General features: G+C 36.5%; 2 protein-coding genes across 2 annotated transcripts in view; both read right to left on the bottom strand.

The window, feature by feature from the left end:
• LOC137397125 (1-phosphatidylinositol 3-phosphate 5-kinase-like) overlaps positions 1 to 7,085 on the bottom strand; it is a 41,324-nt gene extending 34,239 nt beyond the window's left edge. Inside the window, exons 1-7 of the mRNA XM_068083434.1 lie at positions 6,977 to 7,085; positions 6,385 to 6,459; positions 5,964 to 6,136; positions 5,054 to 5,243; positions 3,445 to 3,619; positions 2,998 to 3,118; positions 1,817 to 1,993 (exon numbers count right to left, since the gene is read on the bottom strand). Of these exons, the coding sequence (XP_067939535.1) occupies positions 1,817 to 1,993; positions 2,998 to 3,118; positions 3,445 to 3,619; positions 5,054 to 5,243; positions 5,964 to 6,136; positions 6,385 to 6,459; positions 6,977 to 7,085 (1,020 nt within the window). The remainder of the gene's footprint in view (positions 1 to 1,816; positions 1,994 to 2,997; positions 3,119 to 3,444; positions 3,620 to 5,053; positions 5,244 to 5,963; positions 6,137 to 6,384; positions 6,460 to 6,976) is intronic.
• Positions 7,086 to 10,804: 3,719 nt separating this feature from the next.
• On the bottom strand, positions 10,805 to 25,879 carry LOC137404302 (bone morphogenetic protein receptor type-1B-like). Its single transcript, XM_068090494.1, has 11 exons — positions 25,795 to 25,879; positions 23,906 to 24,090; positions 23,583 to 23,697; positions 23,110 to 23,215; positions 18,389 to 18,509; positions 17,683 to 17,875; positions 13,509 to 13,700; positions 12,736 to 12,841; positions 12,408 to 12,583; positions 11,757 to 11,887; positions 10,805 to 11,462 (listed from the first exon to the last, which is right to left on the bottom strand). Exons 1-11 carry the CDS (start codon positions 25,871 to 25,873, stop codon positions 11,331 to 11,333), a joined length of 1,536 nt encoding a protein of 511 aa, XP_067946595.1. The 5' UTR covers positions 25,874 to 25,879; the 3' UTR covers positions 10,805 to 11,330.
• Between the last annotated feature and the right edge of the window lie 166 nt (positions 25,880 to 26,045).

Here is a 26,045-nt window from a genome sequence, read left to right as displayed (position 1 = left end):
TTTCTCTTGTCAGTTAATTATTAAAGAATGCGCTAAGCTAGTACGTGTGAAGGTAGTATTAAGGAGAATCGTTTCGCTTACAGACCTATGACCAATAAAAGTGTTTCAACGTCTGGAATTGATAAAGAAAAACCAATAATCCACCAAGTTAGCTACCATTTAAACATTGCGGCACAAACCATTTAAAATAACATTAAAGTCTCTTTAGTACAATACTTAAATTATTTTTACTTGAAGACAATGCTGTAATCTATGCTTATTACGCAACTGAACAGTTGCTAAGAAACTGTCATGTTGTGCCAATACATGTATAAAAAACCAATAGGCTTGTTCTCTTTTTTTTCTAATTCTTGTTCCGACACTAGATGAGAGACTATACGACATCTTGATGTACGAGCGCATCTTATTGGATAGAATTATTGTACAAATACCATAACACAATGGTTTTGGGGTTGGTGCGTGATTCGTTGAGAGTGGCTCAACTCACAACTCAATGTGATGACAGACGGCAAGCTTCTCGCTTTAGCAGTCCACTTAATACTTCATCTGCAATGCGAAGTTATCGGAGTGGTGGAGAGAGAGTTTCAAGAAAAGCTCAGGGCTGTTGGTTTATGGCTGAGAGACCACAAATATAATGGCAAAGACCCAAGACAATCAACCAGGTACACTAGCCAATTAAGAAGTGGCGGACAATTCAAACAGCAGTTTCCAAATCCACGACTTACAGGACTAGATGCATCGATAGTGGAAGCCTGTAAATATGATGCTACCTTCTGTATCAACGAGATCTATTCAATCTACAGCTTAACAGCTTGGGGGCGGATTGAAAATAGAGATGGAAACTATCTTATAAACTTGATAGAAAAATACAAATATTCGCCAAGGACAACTATCAGTGAAGCGCGACTAGAACCATTTGAAAATCAAATGAGTTTGTTTGTATACCGTACCACTGCAAGCTATTATCTTTGTTTCTTGACAATAAAAAAAGCGGAGGCTCTTAAACACTTTGGTGAAACTCGGTGTGATATAAATAATCTGGTGCTAGATTTAACAAAACCAGCAGCTGACATTCTCTCACAAGGTGAAGCTAGCATTGACTATCGAACGAGTGATGACATTGAATTCTCATGTGCCATGTTGTCTTTCTGCCCTGATGTGTGCTGCGGACGGCTTGAAAGTGAGTTCAATTTAAATCCCTTTAATATTTGTTCATGATGAGACTCGGAGGGGTTGTCTCATGATAGCGTTTTAACAGCATCAGTCAAAACAATGTGACGCGTGTTGTAGACCAGTAAAACCTAATGTTCTATGAATTATATGTCTATGTTATATAGCCAGAAACAGGTTTTTGTCAGCGATATCAAAAAAAGATAAACAAGGTCCGACACGTAATTTAATGGCGTTGCAGATGTACCGAGAACGCAGCTCCAGTGCAAGCAAGCAGCCACAAACCCTTGCCAGGGTATAGGAAGTGGAGAATGCGATTTCCCTGCGAAATTGAACAGAGACTTTGGCGAGCTTACCTCTAACAAGTTCAACTACACCTGTAACTGCGAGGAGTATAGGATAGGTTTTGTGTATGTATTTAGAAATAGTTCACAGTCAATTTTGTAGGTTAATACAATAAAAATTGACAGGTCTTAATAGCTCTTGTAGCCACAAGTGACCTTGAACTTAAACAAAAGTATGATACTACAAGAGCGCTTGTAGGTGGAGCCTCGAGTTTAAAATGTGTGTTGACTACGACGAGTGTGAGGATGATGAAAGTTGCGGTGGCAAAGAACAGACATGCCAAAATACGATTGGTGGGCACCTGTGTGTCTGCAGGTAAGTTTATACAATCTTGCATTGACTCGTAGACATCAAGCACCTGTGTGTCTGCAGGTAAGTTTATACAATCTGGCATTGACTCGTAGACATCAAGCACCTGTGTGTCTGCAGGTAAGTTTATACAATCTTGCATTGACTCGTAGACATCAAGCACCTGTGTCTGCAGGTAAGTCTATACAATTTTGCATTGACTCGTAAACATCAAGCACCTGTGTGTCTGCAGGTATGTTTATACAATCTTGCATTGACTCGTAGACATCAAACACCTGTGTGTCTGCAGGTAAGTCTATACAATTTTGCATGGACTCGTAGACATCAATACTAAAATCGATAAATACGTCTAAGCATTATAAAAATGTCCAACCTGTTGGACATCCATGAACTGATGACATGACTGTCTTGTAAATAAAATCCCCATATTCCTTAACTTATGCAGCTGTGTGGTTATCAAATGTACTCATTTTTTACACATGCAAATGGTTGCCGCCTGTAATGCTCTGGGCTCATACAGGTCGGGGTTTGCTGCCTGTAATGCTCTGGGCTCATACAGGTGGGGGTTTGTTGCCTGTAATGCTTTGGGCTCATACAGGTGGGAATTTGCTGCCTGTAATACTCTGGGCTTATACAGTTGGGGGTTTGCTGCCTGTAATGCTCTGGGCTCATACAGGTGGGGGTACAAACTGAACAGCACAAGCGACGAGTGCGTCAAGGATACTGTATTGTCCTACACAATAAACACACCAGACCAAGAGAAAGAATTCGAAGACAAGTGGAAGATAGCCAGCAACATGCCCATTTCTCTCCAGTTTGTTTATTGGCTGAATGGTATTGCAGAGACTATTGTTAGTAATGTGTTACAGTTATTTAACAAGAACTGATGAGTGTTGACGATAGAGGACACCTGTAAATATTTTTCTAATCCCACGCTTGTTCATGTCCCTAACCACTACTTATCAGTGTGCTACTAAATGGGCAGGTCTGTAGATTTGTGACTTCCTATATAATTTGGAGATAAATACACCAAACATAATAAAACCTTAAAAGGTAATTGAGCCATGCAACAGGAGTTGTAGTTAAACCAAACTTATATGCCTAACAGCTGATAACCTTGATTTCGTCAACAATAAACTGGTGAGTAGTATGGCTTGTAAATACATGACTTACTTTAACAAGGGATTGTCTTTCCTCTGAAGTCATATCCTGCATAGGTTCAGGCACAGGGGCAATGTCAAAGACACTTGCTATTCTAGTCGATGGAGGCTCGAAGGAGTCCGATACTGAAAGCCTACAAGGTAAAGTGAGGGTAAAAGAACCTCTTTTTCACTCGACCTGCACATGATTATCTTTTTGTATTGGCCCGAACATACACTTATAGCAGACTACGAGATCCAGACATGTTTGTGCATGAATACTATGCAGAGGTTATAGAAAATGTAATGCAAAATTGGGTTGCTTATTTGTGAGCTGAGTTAGTCAGAAATCCAATAACTTGGCTACATACATCATGTACATGTGTAATAGTTAGTAGCGATACACAAATGTAAAAACTTCAGACGCAGTCAAAAACAAATAGCCTGAAATCCACATGAATAAAACTGTCTTGACACTTACCTTCGAGGAGTGAAGGAGCCTTGAGAACCACTGGTTCGAAAGTCTGTTGAATTTGTGCTCGAGTTACTCAGCTGTGCCTGAAGGTTATCTCTAAGGGTGCCAAGGTCACCATCATCTGAGCCCTCTAAAAGCCTGGTGACAACGCCACAACAGTATGTGCAGGCTCTCAGGCCCCCTGAAAAAAGTCAGAAGCTGTTAAGTATTTGCTACCCACCGGTTTACATAAAACATAGTTGGCTAAGAACAGACATGAGATGAATGAGTAAAGGTCGAACAGAGGCTTTCAACACACAACATGAGTAACTATCTATCTGTCAATAAACCCAACAAGTTTTAGGAGACAGTTCATTGGCTTTTTCTTGTCTCCGACAAATACTGTATCTCAGAGATTGTTTTTACACATAAAACAAATTTTTTTTTGCAGCAATGAAGAGATTTTTCAGTATAAATAATTCAAACAAAGTTACCGGTAACCTTACCAGAGGTCGGCACGAATAATGAAGAAAGCGGGTGACATTGGATCAATTGCCATTATGAACAAAACTAAACATGTTAACTGGCAGGTCAAGCTGACAGTTTGCGGTAACTTTAATAGTCAAACAGCTGTTAATATCCAGAATTGTGCAGCGGATTTACTCCCATGATAAATATTAAAGGCACTTGTCATTTATCCATTGAAAAGTTTGTACCCTTTTTGTTTAAAATTAGTAAATTTATATTCAAGGAGAGTATCTTTCTATTAAAAATCAACAAATTTTTAGTCAAGGACAGTCTAGCTCTACTCGAATCAACAATTTATATTCAAAAGTGAGTGTAGTTTTACGAGAATCAGTAAACTTATATTAAAGGTAAGTATATTTTTACTTGCTAAGTTTTGAAAAGCCAGTTATAACAACTGTATTTTCAATAAAATCTTTTAAAGTCAATGTTGACGTGTTTAGCTACAAGTATATATATATGTGATAAACATTTAAACAAACAACTGATAATAATCACCTTGAATTTTTAAAGTAATTTATAAAAAACATGCAAAAGATAAAATAGGTTTGCAGATATAATAACATTATTGATTAATGAATTTCAATAATGCTCAGCTATTGCTCGTTCGTTGCTTCCCATATCCATTGAAATAAAGCTCATACCCAAAAGGGTTCCAACATTTATGGAAAGCAAACTCGCATATTTGTACAAAGTAATATTGCACATCTAGAGAAAGCAACTTCACACATGTATAGGAAATGATTTCCCACATCTAGTGAAAGCAACTTTCCAGATTTATAGAACGTTACTTTCACGTCCATAGAAAGCAATTTCCCAAGCTATAGATGGCTAACATATCTATAAAAAGCTGCTTCCAATGTTGAAAGAAAATAAGCAAATACCTTTAGTTTGCCAAGTTTAAATTATGTGTCTAGCTGTGTTAGTCATCTTACGAAAAGCATTGGTAAACTATCCAGGGTATTTGTAGAGCTAAAATATTAAGGAAACACAAGCATGAACGAATGACCAGTTATACGATGTTTTCAAGATGCACATCTTGTGACAACCAGCCAAAATACTTCAGACAGAATACTTGCTACCTGAACATATGTGTCACAATCCTACTCACCTTCAAAGCCCATCACTCTGCCAGGCACCTCTTGGTTGCAACAGCTGCTACAAAATATTTGTCCACAAATCCGACAGTGATGTCGCCTTATAAAGGTTGTGAACTTATTACCGCAGTCATAGCATTCCTTGCAGCTGCTGTCAGGCATCCACGACTGTCGAAATTCGCTATCTTTATATGGTCTAAACCCCTGAAAAAACCAAATAAGGTACCAAAGCTGCAGGCCTTAAAAAGCACACATTATAGAGAACATAAATGACATAGCAAAATACTATATACAATAGTATGGCAACCTATCACTTTGAGTAGCATAAATCATACAGGTACAAAAATGATGACTAATAATGAGAACAAGGAACGCACAGCTGGAGTAAAGGCTACACAATGGAGCAGCAATTTGTTGCAGCATCAAAAGAAAAGATCAGAACGGCCGTTACCTAATGACAAAATACTTTTTTATTTATATATATATTATATATATAATATATATAAAGCTCGTCTAATGGGATTTAAACAAACTTACACTAGAGCAACAAAATACCAAATAAAACAGTATCAGTGTGTTTCAAGTAATATTTTATTGCCTTGTGGAGACTATGAAGTTCGATCCGAGTCTAACAGCCAAACTGATGCTCAACGCTTCAAAAGTGATCAATTCAAAACGTTACAAACTGAGCAGTATCGAAAGCTGACTCTAGTCATACTTTCAGGTAACATTTCTTCATTAGATTCCCACCAAACTTGATGAAAGAATAGATAAGCATTAGATGAGCGGAGAATTGAAAAAAATTCAGCAAGCATCTGAATCCCGGATATAATGTAAATCTGAAATATAGCATATATATATTAGCTTCCATTTGACCTCACATAGATGGGCCACTTCAAAAAGACACACCAGTCCTCTCCTGACCTCACTTGATGAAGATTTCTTCTCCAGAATACTACTAAGCCTGCCAAGGACATTAGGAAATGTTCCAAGTTCTTCTCTGATGACCCTACGCTTGCTTCCAGCTGCTTGTGACTCCGCATAAACATCAGAGTTAGGATAGGCGCCTTCTGTGTCATCAACACTTGTACTCTTAGCTATATAAATACATACATTATATAACTACACCTACTGCTGGTCCTGATAAATACAATGTGAAATACGGAGAAAGACTGAAAACGCTAGATCTACATTTATAATACATGTCGTTAAATTGATAAGAAGCTTTAAGCAAGCTAAAGCACACTATTGTTCAATATAATGAAATGTCAGCAGAATATATACTTCAAAGGAAAAGGCCATAAAATATTGATTATGGCAGAAAGGAAAATAAACGTCTTCTAACCTGCGACACTGAAGGAAACTTTGTTTTTCCTTGTAGGAGTATAAGCTATAGCCTGTGGTTTCTCATTAACATCGTCTAGTTATAAGGAAAAATGGAAGTGGTCAGGAAGGTGCTTGCAATCAAACAGATGTAAAGGGTGGTGTAGAGAAATAGGAAACCATGCAATTTACAGAAAGAGCCAACAGTAGTTGTGTTGATAACTAGAGTTAAAGTGGGATAGAGAATCAGAGGCTGACATGCTACTATGATAGATAAACTCTCAAATTTTTACAACAATCTGTAAAAAAAACTGTTGCATAGAAATAGGTAAGCCTCTAGCATGCTTAGGGCATGTGATCTTAGATATCAGCTGACACCAAAATTATTGCATATAAAAATCTGTAGATTTGAGCTAAGCTAGAAAAAATTTTTTGTATAAAAGCATTTCCTAAATACAAACAAATGATCTACAAGAAAGCACCAAATTAGTGTACAAAAATAAATCTGCTAATATAAAGTATGTGAACAAAGAAGTAGAAATTAAAGAAAAAGATTAATTACAATTATGAAAGATAAAAATGGTAAGCTAATATAAAAGATGCCAAATGCTCACCCCTGTCTCTCCCTAGCAATCGTGATAAGAACGAATGAGATGATTTAGATTCAGCGGGCGGTTCAGCAAACTGCGTAAGAGTGGCTTGGTCATCGGCTGACAAGGCCATTGGTTAGTACACCAATTGGTTACCAAAGGGAAGGTTAGTTTAAAATCCAACTAAGCCTATAATCATCCTCATGAAAAGGTTCTTGAAAACTGCCCATCATTTTAGCTACAAAACAAATGTTGCCTATTAAGCGGGATATTTCACAGATATGAGGTTTAATAAATAACGGAGAAACTTAGTAGTAGGAATAAATATATATGTTGAGATTCCATCTCAGCATTCCTCCTCATACTTACAATAAGTTACAATACAAATGGTTGTTTACTACATCTATTGATAACTACCAAGAGAATTCACTTGTGCTTATACATAACTATTGCTAAGTGGCCTCTATGGTAATTCTGGTATCTATTGTTTTTAACAGCACGAAAACAGTAAACACCCGTTTATGGCAGGTCAACTAATTGACCAAGGAAATCCAACCAAAAAATGTTGAGGCTTTGATAATTTATTTGTTTGATTACCATTGGTTTCCTGGCTAACAATACTAATCTTCCCATGTCCAAAAAAGTTTTTGAATGATTAACTTTCTATTTACTTGCATGTCTACTTTATTTGTGCTCTATTTGTTTAACTTGATTAAAGTGTTTTCATGTGAGGCTAGCGATAACGTATTCTGCAAAAATTGTTTTCACTCATCCCATGGTTGGTGATAAGCTGTTTCACCAATGATATATAGCCCCATGAGGGGCTGTATATCATTGGTTTTACGCTCAAGAGGTTTCCATGCGCAGCCTGGACCAATATCACTAAATATTTACGATAGACGCAAATTTGCGTTTAATGCTGTAAAAACATGCCATCAAAACAACTTTAAACATTGCGGTGTTAATCTGAGGTCGACTTAATTCTCTAAAACAGTCTTTCCCTGACCAGCTTTCAAACACAACTATTCTTGTTACTACCAACACAACAGTTTTTCCTCAGCCATTTTGGCTCAAGGACACGTACTCTTACATTCACATTTACTTAGCGTTTCCAGCTTACAGACTTCTTTACTAACAGTAGAAACAACATCTAACAGCCCATTTTAAATTTTACCAAATATACCGACAAATAAATCTGAAAAGCATTTTATACTATTAAAAAAGTATTTTTTAAAATTGAAGCACCTGCAAACATGCAACAGTTGTATTTAACAGTTGATTGTATATCAATATCTCGACTACAGCCCAATTAAACGCGGGACAAAATAGCGATATCGAAAGATAAATTACATAACGAAAGCGCGGAAGTATTACGCTCGGAAATATAAAAAATAGTTTCGCATTTGAGCACTGAACATACGATAAAAAGAAATTAAATCTGTATCTTTATTGTTCAGTAAACAAATTACATTTAAATTTATAAAATATCATACTTGTACTGAAGTTATGATCATCTGATAATCCTCCCGACATCACCGACATCCTCAACAAATGCATTACAGAAGGCATCGTTCCATCTCAATGGAAAGTAACTGTTGTAACACCACTGCACAAGGGTGGAGATCCTAATGCTTTGTCTAACTATCGACCTATTTCCGTGCTACCCGTCCTCTCTAAAATATATGAAAAGCTCATTTTGTCTGCCCTTTAATCTCATCTGAGTGCTAACAAAATCATTAACGTAGCCCAATCAGGATTCAGAAGATTGCATTCCTGCACCACAGCTATGCACCATCTCTACTCCACTTGGCTTGATGAGGTCAAATGTGACAAACTTCTCTTACTTTTGTTTCTAGACCTGTGGAAAGCTTTTGACGTAGTCCATCATCAGATATTACTGAGCAAACTGGAACACATAGGATTGATAGGAATAGCTGGTAACTTTCTGAAAACCCTTCAATCTTTCTTATCTAATCGTCGCCAATGCGTGAAAATCAGAGACGTTCTATCAAACATGCTGCCAACCACATCTGATGTCCCTCAGGGATCAATTTTAGCGCCTACCCTCTTTCAAATATAAATCAATGACTTATTATCCTTGCCCCACTATTGCAAAATCCACGCCTATGCAGATGACACCACTTTCTTCATTTCTTCCCGCAACCCGCAACTTCTTCTGCAGCAACTAAACCAAGACATGCTACTCATTCAGCAATGGTGTGTCATGAACAAAATGGAATTAAATTTCTCTATGTCTCACTACCTACTTATCAATGCCCCCAAAACCAACCCTATCAACATTAGTATCGGTGGCCATCTCTTGGAGAAAAAAAGACAATCTAAGTTGTTAGGCTTCGTAATCAACGATTCTCTCAAGTGGCAAAGCCACATATCACACATCTCCAGCAAGGTTTCCTCCAATCTTAGATTGTTTTGTAATCTAAGGCACCTCTTAGACTTCACCACCTCTAAACAGCATTACTTCAATTTCATCCACCCTTACCTCATATACGGAATCCACCTATATCACTCACAAAGCCCAACTTTCCACACTAAGCAACTATATCTACTCCAAAAGAGAGCTCTCCGACTCATCTGTCTCAAGCCCAACCGGCAAGTGAAATCTAAAACTCTATCAACACATTTAATGATAAACAAGACAGCCATACTACCTCTGCCAGCCCTCTCAATCTACTTTACCTGCCTCTCTGGTTTTCTAATAAAGAATAACCTTTGCCCAACTTACCTTTCTGGTGCATTTGAACACTTAATAAATCCACATACAACCAGAAATTGGCATAAGCTTCCCAGATCCTCACATCACAACCAATTAAACCTAAACATTTTGAGAAACTTCTACTCTCTTCCCAGAAAATTACGAACCCTGACCCTTAACTCTTTTAAAAACTAACCTTAAACTTCATCTTCTTTGCCAATTTGCATAACCCCAACTCTCTGTATGCCATCCAACAACAACACCAATACCATGTTCTATTGGACAAATCATATGATATTACTACTCTACCTGCTAATACTGTAACCGCTTGTAAATGCTCATCAAATATTGTATTTGTTTTATGTTCGTTTTTTTTGGTTACTAGTCACGGAAACAGCACAATATATTTCTCACATTCAATTGCTTATGTTCTATCCTTCATATTATATTTTAGCTTCATATCTAGATTAGTGTGTGATACGTCTTGAATAACATGCTTTTTTGTCATGAATGTCGATTATCACAATAAATAGTGTTTTAAAAATGGAAGAAAAAAAACTTATAGCGCTTGTAAAAAAAGCTCCTATACATGTACGTACATATATTCGTTAGAACTACATGTAGTCATGTCGGTTGGTAGCTCGGGGCAAGGCTGAATAAGATTCAGGTCTCCCGTCTCTGGCTCATATCTTTATGCATACTGCTAAAGTGCATGATATAATCAAGTTGTTTTTACTTCAAACTATTGCAGTCATTTAAGGCAAATACATGTATATATATTCTCTAAAGAAACCATGAAATTGGTTTGGTTATTACATTTGGTTACAAAGGCGCAGGACTAGTACGCTGCACCTAAATATAATTAGCCGGTTAACCAATATATACACCAGATATTTGTGATTTTGCAAGTATGATATCTACTTGTATTACATGACATTGGCTATAAAAATACCACAAAGAAATAAGCTTTAAAATGTAAATGTTGACTAACAGATTTTGATCGACTAAAACAATAATTGCTGAGGATATATAGCCACCATTTACTCATTGACTATCAGTATGCTTGGCAATCGACTTGAGCTAGTCAGCTGCACGCATCCGAGTCGTTTGACCTATAACTAGACAAAAAACATTAGTAACACGAATATGAAAACATTACTATTACATAAGTACACTAGTAAAATATAATTGCAAAAAATAGAATGGCTGGTGTAGAGCTGATAACCTGTCTATATAAAATGAACTGCTTGCAAATCAGGTCACACAGAGTACTTGGATATAAAGCATGCTAGGAAAATTACATACAATATGTACAAATGAGCTGCTCAAGAAATTTTCAACGAAGATAAAAATTAAAGCGTGCATGAATTTAAGATGCAGGGAGCGGATATCACAAAGGATAAATTGAAGAAGTGAAAGTACAAAAAATGCACCACTGCGCATAAGGTATACTATGACTGATAAAAAAATTAACAAGCGAGCTCATGGATAAAACTGGTGTCACATGACGACATATGCTTAATCTCATGTGTCTATGGTGTCAGCTGTAGGATATGGAGTTGTTACACTCTGCACTGAGAAGTCAACAAAGTGAAGAGTAAGGGACACAGCGGTAAGTAGACGCAGTATCGATAGCAGGAGTGTAAGGGATGAGCCAAGGCTTCAGCCTTTGACACTCATTTGATGTTTTTCGATGAGGCTAGCTACGGTCTTTCTTACACGCAGAGATGGCAGCCTTGCCATTGGATTTGTTGCCCAGCATTCCGACATCAACTTTACCAGCACTTTCAGATACTACAAAAGATTTGCCCAAATAATCCTCTAGCTGGTGAGTAAATAAATAACACATACATGCAAAATGTACAATTCCAACTGAGGTCATGTCTGAAAAGGAATTCATTATAGCACTATGTTTCATTTATCAAATGAGATGTCATGTGAGTTCCATTCATGCGTTTGATACAGTTGAAAAGAAAGGTCATCAAACTAATAACCATCAGGTTAGATAGATAATGAACTGAATGGGCCACAACAGTGGGTTTTTGTGAAAGCCATATAACTGAATGAAAGAATAGGAAAGGTGCTTACATCATCAGAATGCCATTTGTTAGAGACATGAGGACGTATGCCTCTATCATAAACAACTGATTTCATCTCCTCAAAACTTGGATCGTTTGCAACCTGATCGTAGTAAGGTATTTGATAGTCTTCCACTCCCCCTACAAGTAAGAGAAAACAACTTGCATTTTCTGTAAACATTGATAGCTGAGCAAAGTTTGAATCATTTGATTGACTGCATGCAAATGCACATAGATCACTTTTACATGACATACTTATATGTTCTTATATATAGCAATGTCAAATGGAACATCTATGCTCAAAAACACAAGATCTTATTCCTCCGCATTTTAAAATTGTTATATTCATAACAAATAAACGCTATCAGAAAATATTAGAAGAATGATGACTGATGAATCTCCTTACAAGAATGATATCTCCTACCACAGCCTTGTTACAGCTCTTTCTAAGGAAGCCCATCAGCATAAATTATTAGTTACTGCTGTCACATTGCCACGAGAGCGAACAATTTCAGATATCATTAAAACAATTGTTCATTTATACCAACTCTAAACCTACTGAGGTTGCTCCAGTGAACAATAGCCAAACTAGCAAAACATCCTGGCACAAAAATGGCTAGCGTAAAACTCTGAAATCAACACCGTGTGCAAAAATACGAACCGTGTGACAGAGTTCTGCGTGCTACCTCCCACAGTACCAGTGCAAAGGAGTACATGTCTGCCAACCGGAAGGCATCAAAGTTCTTACAGTTTATGGTATCGGCTAAAACTTCTGGTGACATGTATCGCTTAGTGCCCTGTCTAGTGTTAGGCGCAATGTCCACATCATTTGTCTCCCTAAAAAGATGCAAGCTATTTTAAAAGGTCTGCTAAAGGTTAAGCATACTTTTTAGGGGTAACACAGTATATAACATCGTCACACGGCAGAGTCATCAGACAAACGAATAAGAGGGTAGAAGCAAAAACAAGGAATTTATCAGCATTCTCACGTGTTGTACTTGACTGCCAGACCGAGGTCTGCAATACAGCACGATCCATTTCTTTTTACAAGAATATTTTTGGTCTTGATATCTCTGTGAGCCATGGCTGGCTTTCCTAAAAAAATTATTAGCAATTTGTGAAATGTAGTGATTGGCAATTTGTGAGGCACATATCTTACTTCACCTAGGCCACCAACTGAACAGATCCTTACAAAATCTGTTTCAGATAAGGCCAACATGAAAAGCAAACCAGTTCATTAATTGGAAGCAGCGGAGATATGCAGATGCACAGGCAACAATAATAGAGGTAATATTCTAATGTAGTGCTTGCAGCTAGCACTATGCCTGCCTCACCCGCACTGTCTACTTACTAAACAGTAGGCCTATTAGAACTATTAGATTTATTAGAACACTCATCTATTAGAACTCACTCATCTATTAAATAATATGTTGAGCATATATACTGATATGACTTGATATAATGATCTTAACAAGTTCATGACTAGAAATGAAAACTACTAACTAATCCAACCTGTGGTTGAAATAAATAGACCAAAATAATTCTATCCTTACTTTGTTATCTATAACTAATAAATCGATAAGGTATTTATTGTTGTTTAAATGTTATAAAATGGCACCAAATCAAAATTTAATATTTAAAAAGATTATTAAAATTTCAGATTGAGAATTTGAGCTTATTGTTAAAAATTATTCACAAAAAGTAGATCTGTCCAATTTCTCATGTGAACCTGCGGCTGAACTAACGCAGACACGATACCGACCTTGAGTGCCGTGTATCTCTGTGTGCAAGTGACACAGTCCATTGATGATGGAAGATACAATGCGGAGCATCTCTGAGGGAGTCAGCACTTTGGTTTGTAGGTAGTCATGAAGTGAACCGTTCTCATGAAATTCACTGATGAGGAAAAGCTGAGTCCACGATCCAGTTCCTTTGATGTCAGCCGCGATAAACCCTGGAAAAGAGCAGAAGAATGAGTGGGAGAGCAAAAATTTCCGATTTCTGCTGGAGGCTGTTGCTCGTCAGACTGACAGCCTCCAGCAGAACTCGGAAATTATTTACAAGACGGTTTAATCTGAAAATCTGCCAAGTGACTATCCATTTTATAAATAACTAAAATAGTTTGTGTAGCAGGTCTATTTCACTGAGCAATACTCAACTGACTGAGCACTGATCAAGCATTATGGAATATAAGGTACGCATGAGGTTTGTCTACATACATGTATTTGGGCGTGTTCATAAATAATAATTTGACATTTAGAGTTATTTGATGCCAACTACACATGCACATTTGCTCCCATTATAAAATTCTTTGAATTAATTGATGCAGTATTTAATTTTCAAAATAGTAGTTCTGGAGCTATGAAATGCAACATGTGTAAATGATGGGACATTTTGCGATGTCCCATCATTTACACATGTTGCACTTAATAGCTCCAGAACTACTATTTTGAAAATAAAATACTGCATCAATTAATTCAAAGAATTTTATAATGGGAGCAAATGAGCATGTGTAGTTGGCATCAAATAACTCTAAATGTCAAATTATTATTTATGAACACGCCAAATATTTCTCAAAGTTGGTCGTATGTATGTCGTTCCAGCTATAGTTATTAAAATCTTGGAATAGAGAATCCGTAAAACAGCACATTTGATCTCAGTACCTCCAATTCACCGGTTGGACACCTTATTAACTAAACCAATCAAGCTCTATAGTACGCCAGGCAATATATGTAGACTAGCTGTGCTACCCGGCGTCTTTGGACAGAAAAATTGATTTGTATTTAACATATAACAACACTTGCCATTCTAACTTTCAAACTACATATCATGAGAAAAGTGTTTTGTGTAATTGAAATAAATTATAGAAGAAAATAAAAACAATCGTAAAGGTTTTCAAACTTTGTCAAACAACTTTTAAACTTCATATCAAGAGGAAAAGGTCGCGCAGGTCAAATAATTTAAAGAAAATAAAACGACCATAAAAAGGTTTAGATGTAAATGTGAAATAATTACCAAGCAATGGCTAAATCTAATTGGTTTTGCTACGATTACAATAAAATATGATTCGGTAATGTTACAATTAATACGAACTGAGAAAACAAAATAAAATTCCTGAATATGTTGAATTAATAATAACAATTCTTGCATAGAAGTTTGTGGGTATAAAAAAGGTTACTGTTCCACCAGAAGCTAAGAAAAGTGAAAGAATTTTGAAAGTGAAAGAATCATGAAAGAATTTTGTGTAGTTGAACTAAAATAAAAACAACAGCAATTTTTTCAAACTTTGTTAAACAACTGTGACTTTCAAACTTCATATTATGAAAAAGTTTTATGCAGGACAACTAAATTAAAAATCCATAACACTTTTAATCCATTCCAAGGCGAAAAAACAACTTTGGTAAAGTGTTTTGCATTTTACACCATTAACTGTACTGAATACTGCATACTATAAATGGAAACGAGTAGATATAGATCAAGTTTGATTTTAATAAAAGGTTTTCTATTTCAGATGATGGAAAAAAAAACAAAAGTAAACATTTTGTATGTCTTGCATCAAAAACTTTAAAAGTTAAGATACAATAACAAAAATTGCAGAAACTGATAAGGAACACAGCAGAAGAATAAAACGGATCAATCACATCAAAAATCGAACGAAAAAAAATATAAACAGCAATGGCACGTTTACTTCACTTTTTGAAGGAGAATCCTCCTCCAAAACGATTTAGGGTAACTCGTCTGGAGGAGTTATCTCCCTAGCAAATCTCTTCGGTAGAGGAGATGTCATCCCAGATGGTTCCTCCCTTTTTGTAAATGATTTATGATGCATAAATTGCTTCTCCGTGTTTCCATGTTGTTTCCATGCTGTTTCCGGAGCTGTTCCAATTCCAACGAAAAAATCACCGAAAAAGCATCGCGTTTCATATAGTTAGGTCCCAAAATATTTCTTAACAGAGGCATCGTAACCCGTGGACGCAAGGCTAAAATAATTAGCATGCTCGTTGCGTATACTCTATATGAAAACATCTTTGATTACCATGCCGTTCTGGCTCAGTGGTAGGGCGTGCGGATAAGAAACTTGTCGACGCATTCGCGGTATTTGTCGCGAGCTCAAATTCATCACAATGCGAAATTTCAATATCAAGATTTTAATAGCTATAGCCGGAGGGACACACATATATACTTTGAGAAATATATATAATAAATATGAGAAATATATATAATAAAGATATATTGGTGCATATAGGCTACTGCTTTCGGTCACGACGCAAAGCGATGACTTAATGTCATAAGGTCGGGTAGCGCAGCTAGTAAATCAGTAAAGTCACAGACATAAACTGTCTAGTTAGATATGAGAAACATTATCAAATGACTATTATATGTCAGTCTGTATAGATTGCTCAGATATAACAAACATATGGCATAAATAGACCGGTCCAGAAACTCTTGCTGTACAACATTAAACAGGGGCTGGGCTACTGATGAAACAGTAGTCCACATGCGCACAACAAAAACCCAAACCTGCCCTGATTAAACATCAAGTACACTGAAGAATCCCCTCATGACCTAAAGGGCCATAATTAAACAATCAGAAAGAGCATAACCAGCTGCGATATTTCACAAAATGAACCGTTCCTCAGAAGATGATATGGAAACACTACAGACCGCAATGCTGTCTGACAACATGGAGTACATATGTACAAGCTGTAGTGTCATGCCGCCCTTACCAGTAACCCCTCGTCCTCTCTCCATCCACTAGCATAGTAGTAAAACAGTACAGTATTAAATATTTGTAAAATTAGCAGAGGCAGCAATTACCTAGCTGACACAAAATTTATTTTATCAGCTACACTACTTTCAGCAATTAGACAATATTTTAAAGCAATGGTCTGAGCAGAGATGTAAGAGAACATCAGGGAAAGAGTGTTTATAGGCATGACTAACATGGACGAGCATGACTTACACAAGAATACGATAACATGAGTATGTGTGAGCATAGGTGCACATGAATGTTAATCTCTCTACTTTGGACATTAAAGAGCTACGATGAATCTCGCTCAATTGTATTACTACAGAACTGTCGTCCCTTAACATTAACGTGTTTAGCTTCTTTCAATTGACTGCTCCGACTCGGACTGAAACTAATGACCTTGGTATACGAACGCCTCGACGCAACCTCGTTAAAAACAGTCAGTCTGTTGAAAACTGTCAGAGAGTGCCCTGTTACCTCCCTGTAGTAGTTACCTAGCACAACAGGGAATATTAGTGGTAAGCAGATGATGTCCATGTGAGCAACATGCCCACATAAGCTGCTTACAAAACCAAGAATAATAAATGTTGACAGAAGGTTTTGGCTAATAGCGTGGGTCTCCATCCAGACTTATTTTCCCAAATATCACGCATCTGGCCAATTCACACGGAGGCTGCTGGTGTAATTTTCAACTAACGCTTGGCTACTGGTGTGAACAATACCTACCGTATGTAAAATAGTTGAACAACTTGCAAAGCGCTACAAACTTCTGATGAAAAAAACAGAATATTGCTCAAAATACAGCTAGTTTATTGCTTAACAAATTTAGTTACAACGTATAGCCAACAACTCCAGCTTGTCAGTGATTTTTTATGTAAAAATTTCCTTTAATTGGGAAACACAATTTGATTCACTTTGATCGATTTTAGCTTGAATTTCTGTGAACGTTACTCATTCATCTTGATGTCTAGATGACAACATACCCATGTACTAGTACATATCACTCAGTTATACCAACAAGGATAAAACCATTGCAGCAAATTCAGTTCATAAGCTCGAAAGACTGACTCATACCATACAAGTACTTGCATATTGTCAGGTACTTCAGTCAACCCGTGTTTAGTATTATTAGTATAGCTACTGATCGGACGCTGGAGCATATATCATTATAAACAGAAACATTCACCTAAGATGTTCTCATGCCTCAATAACACCGTCTGATATAACTCTGTCTCACGGAACCAACTCGCTTCCTCTGTGGTGAAGAAAACCTTGACTGCCACATCCTCTCCCCTCCATTTGGCCTTGAACACTTCCCCATACCTGCCTTTGCCAATGCTTGCACCCAGTTTTATTTGTTTGGCGATAGTGCGCTGTACCTGAAGTAGATAAGGCATTCTGAATGGTCCACTTGCAGATTTAAATTTCTTTTCAATACAGAGACATGAATGCAAAGTATGTGTCACAAACAAAGATTTGATGATTTGACGTATACATAAAATGCCAACATACCAATTTTTAAAAACTTCTGAAACACTAGGTAGGTGGTAAGGTGCATCCGTTTGTCGAGTTGTGTACTTTCAAGGCGCTTTAGAATAACAATGCACAAATTTTGCAAAGTTGAGCTTTTAAAACAGAAGGGTTTACGCTTCATACAATTTGTACTCAATGCTCTTGCTCTTAACAAGTTATGAAAATACTGTTATGTGCTTTGATCTGATTAGCATAAGTCAAGCCTTTTGAGGATTGAACACGTAGAAACAACATGTCTCAACAGAATACTCGCTGACAATTTATGTCTGAATGCATGCATATTAAATATTGAGTTAACATTGAGTTAGTAGATGAAGATGAGCATAATAATAAGTAATATGTTAAAGTAGAGGACTTACCAGTAAAGGAAGACCTGACCCGGAACCAGAAGACTGTTCCAGCAAATCCTTGAGTGACTCGTCATGTCGAATAAAGGCCTCTCCCTCAGTATCCCATTTTGCTGCTGTTCGACGTTTTAGTCTGCAATACATAGACTAAGACTGAACTGGGGTGTCTGTAAAGAATCAGCCATATTTGTTAAAAGTCGAACAAGAAACAACTGAGGCTATTAGACAAGGAGTTGCGAATGACAAACACTTCCTCACCACAGCGAGTAAGGAATCAAGGAATTATCAATTAAAGGCTAACTTGGCTTGTCACCGCCAGAAATTGTGAATTATAATAAAACAAATACCATTATGGTTTATAATATATTAATGCCAAGAAATGTAATAGGTATTCAATTTGAAAATCAACCACCAGTGTCATTTTCCATAAAGCTGCATGAGAATGTTGAAGTGATATTTGGCTTCCGCTAAATCTAAAGTTACTCTTTCGACGAGAAGGAAATGGGATCCGGCAAACAAGAACAGGTCGAGACATGCTAGCGTTTTCATTCCGTTGCAGCGGCTGGCTGATGGATAGGTTTGTTTACCGCTGCCCTCTAAATGCTGCCACGGTGAACCACTAGTATAGCGCAGTACTTTTGCGGACATTGTTTTTGGTTTTGTACCGGTGTCCAGTTAACTCTCTCCATTCATATGGGGGTTTACGGTTTACGCCATGGGTCCGACCCATGTACAGGTGGTACCGGATTACATGTATCTCCTGTATCAGGTTTATATAGCCGGACCCGACATAAGAGGTATGTATACTTATCAGTGCTATGACAGGGTAGTCATAACAGCTAGGTGTATACTTATCAGTGTTATAACAGGGTAGTCATAACAGCTAGGTGTATACTTATCAGTGTTATAACAGGGTAGTCATAACAGCTAGGTGTATACTTATCAGTGTTATAACAGGGTAGTCAGAACAGCTAGGTGTATACTTATCAGTGTTAAAACAGGGAAGTCATAACAACTAAGTGTATACTTATCAGTGTTATAACCAGGGTTGGCTCGGTTTAAACCGAGTGGTTTAAACCACGGTGAAAAAAACCAGTTTTTATAGTTTTTCGGTTTTTCATTATTTTTTGTGAAAAACATAATATTTTAAGCTCCCAGTGGTCCATGTGCAGTAGAAATGCAATTATATGAAATTATCAGCTGTGGAAGTTTATTTAGGACACAGAAGTAAATTGATGGCAAAGCTCAAGTTGAAACTACATGAAATCCTAGTACAACAATGACTTGGTGAATTTCATTTTCAATTGGTCTTATCAAGTGATATGATGATCTCTTTACTGATGAAATATAAAAACCATGTGAAATATACTAATCCAATCATCGTCTCTAATAATGAATGAATACTTTCTCAAGTCTGGCCAGTGAGAAAGGATTACTTATAATTAAAAATTAAAACAATAAAATCTTTTTGGGCAAAAGCTTCAAGTTTGCAAGCTAATATTTCATTTATTGGGCACAAGCCAATGTAGTTGGATTGTTAGAATTCAGTTTATCAAGTTTTTTGTTTTTTAAAAAGTTAAAGTTGTGCCTCAAACTTCCAACATGTCTGGCAAGCAGGATCCTGTTTGGCAGTTTTTCACTCGAACTGCAAGAGGCAAAGGTTTTAAGGCAAAATGTAATAGGTGTGCTGTCATAACGCGAGGTCACGCAGATAGGCTTAAAGCTCACGTAGCAAAATGTCAAGCTGAAAACACCAATTTCGACAGTGCTTCTAGTATTCAGGTAATAGAAGTTGAGTCATCTGCCACTGCTCCAAACACTAGCAATGCATCTGCATTATGCTCTGCTCTACACTACCACACGACTAATCACTTAGATTAAAGTTCCTACTTATACATAGAGCTGTATGTAAAATATTCACTTTATGTGATAAGATGTCTGCTCTGTATTTCATCGATCATGTTTGATTAAAGACTCATTCTGAAATTTCCATATGTTTTCTCACTTTTTTCCCATAACAACTCCCACAGTACCATCTTTAACAGATGATTCCACATATATGTATGTTCAATACTCAATCATGCAGCTATGGTAAGTGATGTTAATTAGACTTAAAATTGCAAAAACCTTGGTAAAATTATAAAAACCATAGAAACCGGTTTAAACCATAAAAACCGGTTTAAACCAAAAAAACCTAGTTTTTTGGTGTTTTCATGAGAACCGTGTTTTTTTCCAACCCTGGTTATAACAGGGTAGTCATAACAATTAAGTGTATACTTATCAGTGTTATAACAGGGTAGTCATAACAGCTAGGTGTATACTTATCAGTGTTATAACAGGGTAGTCATAACAGCTAGGTGAATACTTATCAGTGCTATAACAGGGTAGTCATAACAGCTAACTAGCCAGCTAGTCATAACTACCTTACTTAAAGGTTGACTTGCAACAAAATTCACATTACAGTTATTTGGTATCAAAAGATTCACCATGTCTTACTCTGTTGTTTTGTAGGTGCCACATATGTGGAAATGTGATTACAAGCTCTTAAAAGCTCAAAAACGAAAAGCCGCTGTAGATTGGAATCTCTTTATTTCTCTGACGTAGCCATGAAATTTGGTTATCGTCTTGTCACGTGATGTTCTCCCGTGAATTGAAAGGGCAATAAAAAGCTCAATATAAAACTTATCGTAGCACTAGTTTATGACAAACACTTCGGGTTTTACTGAAGACCTCGTATCAAATATAGATGCTCACTACTTGACAGTTTTGTTTCGGTCTAATCGGCAAGTCGTAATCTGATCATGTGACCCAATACTTCGCAAATAATTTCTGCAGCACTTTTCGATTATCACAAATGACCAACAGGCTCGTCATGATTATTTATTTCTCTGACATAACCATGAAATTTGGTTATCGTCTTGTCATGTGATGTTCTCCTGTGAATAGAAAGGCCAATAAAAAGCTCAATATAAAACTTATCGTAGCACTAGGTTATGACAAACACTTCGGGTTTTACCAAAGACCCCGTATCAAATATAGATGCTCGCTACTTTACAGTTTTGTTTCGGTTTGGTCAAATCGACAAGTCGTAATCTGATCAGGTGACCCAATACTTGGCAAACAATTTCTGCAGCACTTTTCGATTATCACAAATGACCAACAGGCTCGTCATGATTATTAGACAATGATATGTACTCCTTCAAGCTAAGGCTAAAAAATTAAATGAATTTTTGCAGTAAGTTATAAGATATCACAGCTAAAAGTGACAGCATTAAAATGACGATAAAACAGACGCGTAAGAACAATAGACACGGTTTTATTGAATGCGTGAAGTATATTTGTGAAATATTTCGACGAATAAGGTTGCATGAAAGTGTAAACAGAAACCATCTAACACAGCTACGTCACATTTGAGCCATTTTGGCAGAGAATCCAAACTACGGCGGTCTCGTGTGGCGGCGATTAACTGTTCTTTTTTAGCTTTTAAGAGCTTGTAATCACATTCCCACATATTTTGCACCTACAACACAACAGAGTAAGACATGGTGAATCTTTTCATATCAAATAACTGTAATGTGAATTTTGTTGCAAGTCAACCTTTAAATTAGCCATTGGCAATGTGCCAGGCTAATGGCAAGTGGCATTGCCTATAAGCTGAGTTTATAAGTGAGGCAGGTATTGCTATCACTGTAAGCTGATCTTTAATACCCGTGCAAGGCCGGCTACAAATAGACGACGAACAGGCAGTACCGCTTTTTTTTAGTAAAAATATTTTGTTGTTTTACTTTATTGTAGACGTGTAAAATGTTTGTTATTCGTTTTACTTAGCAGAATAAACTTGGCTGTTTTGAAGAACTAAGCAAATCTTTGTAAAAGAACATCAAAGTTGAGCGCTCCTCACCAACTTATTCCAAAATTATTGCAATCAAGGTCTATAAAACCAGTGAAATTGATCAGCAAAAAGAAGAAAAGTTGTCAATGCAAACCAATAATACTGCAGTTACGGTACAGCCTTCAAATTAAAAAAATAAGGTCAAATTTTTCCTTTTTGTACAGCCAAAGGGGTGAGTTTGAAAAGATCTTGGAACGGATTAGGCAATTTAAGTGTATTTTACTGTTTTTAAAATGTAAAATCCTTATAATGTAAACGTTCCTGAAATCGATTATTTACGTTGTAGGAGCGCCTACTGTTTATAAATCTCGGTATTCGTCTTTTTGCCATTGTGTCAAACCCTGTGCCCAGTTATAGCAATTGAAGTCTAGCAATGAAAAATCCAAATGGCGATAGACTTGGTCTCGGGACCTGCAGATCTAGAGGCGGTGAACTTGACCATTAAGCTACATGGAATACAATAAATTTATTGGGTAAATAGTCATTACATTGGTTAAGATATTCATGTTTAAACCGCTTGCTTGCGGTTAACAACTAGCACAGTTGACCGCGGAACGTTTATTAAGCTGGCCCAAATGCGGGTGTTGTTTTAGTAAAGATCTAGCTTTACAGGACAGAGTAACCATAGCAGTCGGTTTGTACAATCGTTGACTGAGTGCAAATCAACAATCATTGTAGGAGAAATGCAAAAAGACAGGTGATCGAAGACAAACGCTTACTCTACAGGGATTGAATTCATCAGGCTCCTCACACCCATTCACCACTGTTTAAGACCAGCTCTTCAACCTTATAATCAGTTATAAACTTGAGAAGCTTAACTGACTCGCTGACCTCAACTTACCTCACAAACACGTAGACTAAGATGGAACCGAGGATGAGAACAGCGCAAACAACGAGTATAAGGATCTGAGTTGTCTGCTGCCTATTCATGCCATCGTCAACTGTAGCTAAAAAAAGAGTGATAATTGACACATTGCAAAACTATAGACACAAGGCAACACATATGTTGCTTCCATGCATCGATATGAAAATGTTATTCAATAGAATAAAGCCGAATAGGTCCACCCTGGAAACCTGGTCCACCTTGAAAAATCACCTCTATGCCTGTTATATAAAACAAACAATAAATAATTATTCATGGTGACTGTGAATAGAGAATTCTATGGATTTCTATGGAATTCTCACCGACTATAACTGGTAGCTATATTAACCTAAGCTCATTCTCTTCATAGACATAGAATGAGTGAACAGCTTGTAATACTATGAAGTATAGAATAGCTGTAGTTTAACAAAACATGAAAATGCGTTACTCACCCAGAGTCGTTGTTGTGTATAATATAAAGGCTGGGTCAAGATATTTGTTACAATAGTCGGCATCTTTGCAGCACCCGATGGTCATGTGTGGGGCATCTATCAAATCTGCGTTGCACTAAAATAACATCAGTATTCAGTGGTCAATATAATAACACGAGGTCAATATTTTGTAAATAAAACCGAATTTATTTAGCACAAGCAGCCAAATATTCTATTTGGATGTGACACAATCCATCACATTTCAGGACAATTTATGAATGAACTGAACTGGGTTTATCATATCCACATGACAGGTGAAAGGTGCTATCTAGGGAGATACTTACAGTAAATGATGTGCCAGCCTGCGCAAAAGTACAACCATACTGAGTGTGAAGTTTTTCTTCTCCGTTATCATCAACATACTTTTGTAGATACTTGAAGCAAGCAGTTTCAGGATTGGCCGTGCATGTGCGATTCTGACCAGGTTGCAAACAATGCTGGGAGTCACAGAAGCATTTGAGGGCCGACCCTGTATAAATATAATCTGACTGCGAAGCTTCAACTAGAAAAGACATGTCACTCACATCGACATATATCATTACCAATTTTTATATATATATATATACTTTCATCACTATACTATACGTATAGTGATATAGCGTATATACTATACGTTATATCACTTAACTGATTGTTGGTCTTCATCCGTTTTATAAATCTATGCAAGAGTAATGCTTAGGCCTACAGCCAATCATCAAATCTTATTTACCATTAACCATTCTTTACCAATAAAGAGCCATAAACGTATGATAGCAGCTGTCAAGTAGTCATCCATTGAAAACTTTTTGAAGTAACACGATTATATTTTTTATAAAATGCTGGGTTACTAAAATACACAGAATATACAAATGATCTAAACTTCCAAGCGCTAGGCCTATTATATGCCATTCCTAGTTTTCAACTAGAGAATATAATAACATCATTATAATCATGTTATGCTTTACTACTCACTCAAAACCTTGCTAAGGAATATATATGAGTTTCTTTTCAGGCATCCGCTAGTTATTTCATAAAACTTTTTACCTTTACGGTATGAAAGATTCCTGCCAATGCTAACCAAACAGCCATAAGGGCTGAAAGTGCATCGAAATCACAAGCCAAAAGTATAATGTAAAATAACAATATAATTAAACAAGGCCTTGGCAAAATATTGTCTATGCATTTTAGATATTGTAATAATCCTGAAAAAAGTTAACCAGAGCCAACACCAGCTAGAACAAATGTCAAATAGGCCTACTCGATGTAAACAATCGTAGGAGTTTATTTTGTCAGAGCAGTTTATAATATAAGACAAACAATCGCCAAAGAAAATTAAATATACAATGTAAGATAGAGAGCCTTGGAGAGCAGTGAGCCAACAGTATAGTACATGTGTAAGAAAAATATTTAGTTAAAATACAAGATGATTGTTGGTAAGGAATTGTTGTCTAAATGGAAGTATCTGAGTAATAATTTAATATTCAAATAGTATTATAATAGTAGATAATGGTGGTAAAATTGCATTGTATTGCGTTTTCCATAGCCTTCATCTTTATATATAGACATCATATTATATTAAGACCCAGTCTATAAGCTTTTAAAAAAAACAAAAAAAACTTGCATGATATTCATAGTTAACTTTTAGGCAAAGCTAGAATTAATGTTGGCTTTCGTCAATCTTTCCTAGTCTGCTTTTTCAATGACCAATACGTTAAATAATTTTTATCATCATTTTCTGTTTCTAATACATGTATATTTAGATAACGCTTAACAGAAGGTATGCAAAGGCGACTAGGGGCAAACAAAATATTACAGACATAAAACTCACATTGGCTGTAATCTCAGCTCCTTTTTAAAGCAAACCATTATGGTATTTTATATGTTGCCTTAAGAAAGCTTAACTACTAGGATTTAGCTGGTATTTATTTTACAATATACCACTGCTATAACGCTAATAGATCACAAGTTAGCCAAAACGTTTTGTAAAACATAAAACCAACTTTGCCATAGCATAGAAATAGTATTTGATTCTAGCTACAACGCGTACAATATAGCTATACGTTAAAATTTGAAGTATGTACTGACTAAATATGTATACTTATTTGACTACACAAGCGTTTTTAATAGCTAAGGAGCATTAACTTTGATATTACCAACTACCAAATATATTTTTTCCAACATAATTGTAACTTACCTATGTTTACCAACGCTAAGCAAATTAAACACAAAAAAAGGCACAAAGAACCTTTGTTGCCTATTAAACCAGTCGCCATTTTGGTTAGTTCGCTGTTAATGAGACTGTTGTCGCCGACATGTCTATCCATAGTTTGAGATCATAGTAGATTGGAAATTAAAGCACATAGAGTTATCGGTTAAAAACATACGGTACTTCACACAAATATAAAGATAGACAACAGTACGATTCGATTCGACGCCGAGTCTTCT

The sequence above is a fragment of the Watersipora subatra genome, chromosome 1 (assembly GCF_963576615.1).
Source record: "Watersipora subatra chromosome 1, tzWatSuba1.1, whole genome shotgun sequence".
In the NCBI taxonomy this organism is placed as follows: Eukaryota; Metazoa; Bryozoa; class Gymnolaemata; order Cheilostomatida; family Watersiporidae; genus Watersipora; species Watersipora subatra.
The sequence above is the reverse complement of the archived record's forward strand: the minus strand, read 5'-3'. Positions and strand labels throughout refer to the sequence as shown.

Bases quoted from the DNA above. Each gene is read 5' to 3' on its own strand.
- LOC137404302 (XM_068090494.1), bottom strand. From the start codon at position 25,873: ATGGCGACTGGTTTAATAGGCAACAAAGGTTCTTTGTGCCTTTTTTTG. The intron at 24,091-25,794 runs GTAAGTTACAAT...ATATTTATACAG, and splicing joins CTTAGCGTTGGTAAACATAG to GGTCGGCCCTCAAATGCTTC. The intron at 18,510-23,109 runs GTAAGTTGAGGT...TATGTATTGCAG, and splicing joins TTAGTCTACGTGTTTGTGAG to ACTAAAACGTCGAACAGCAG.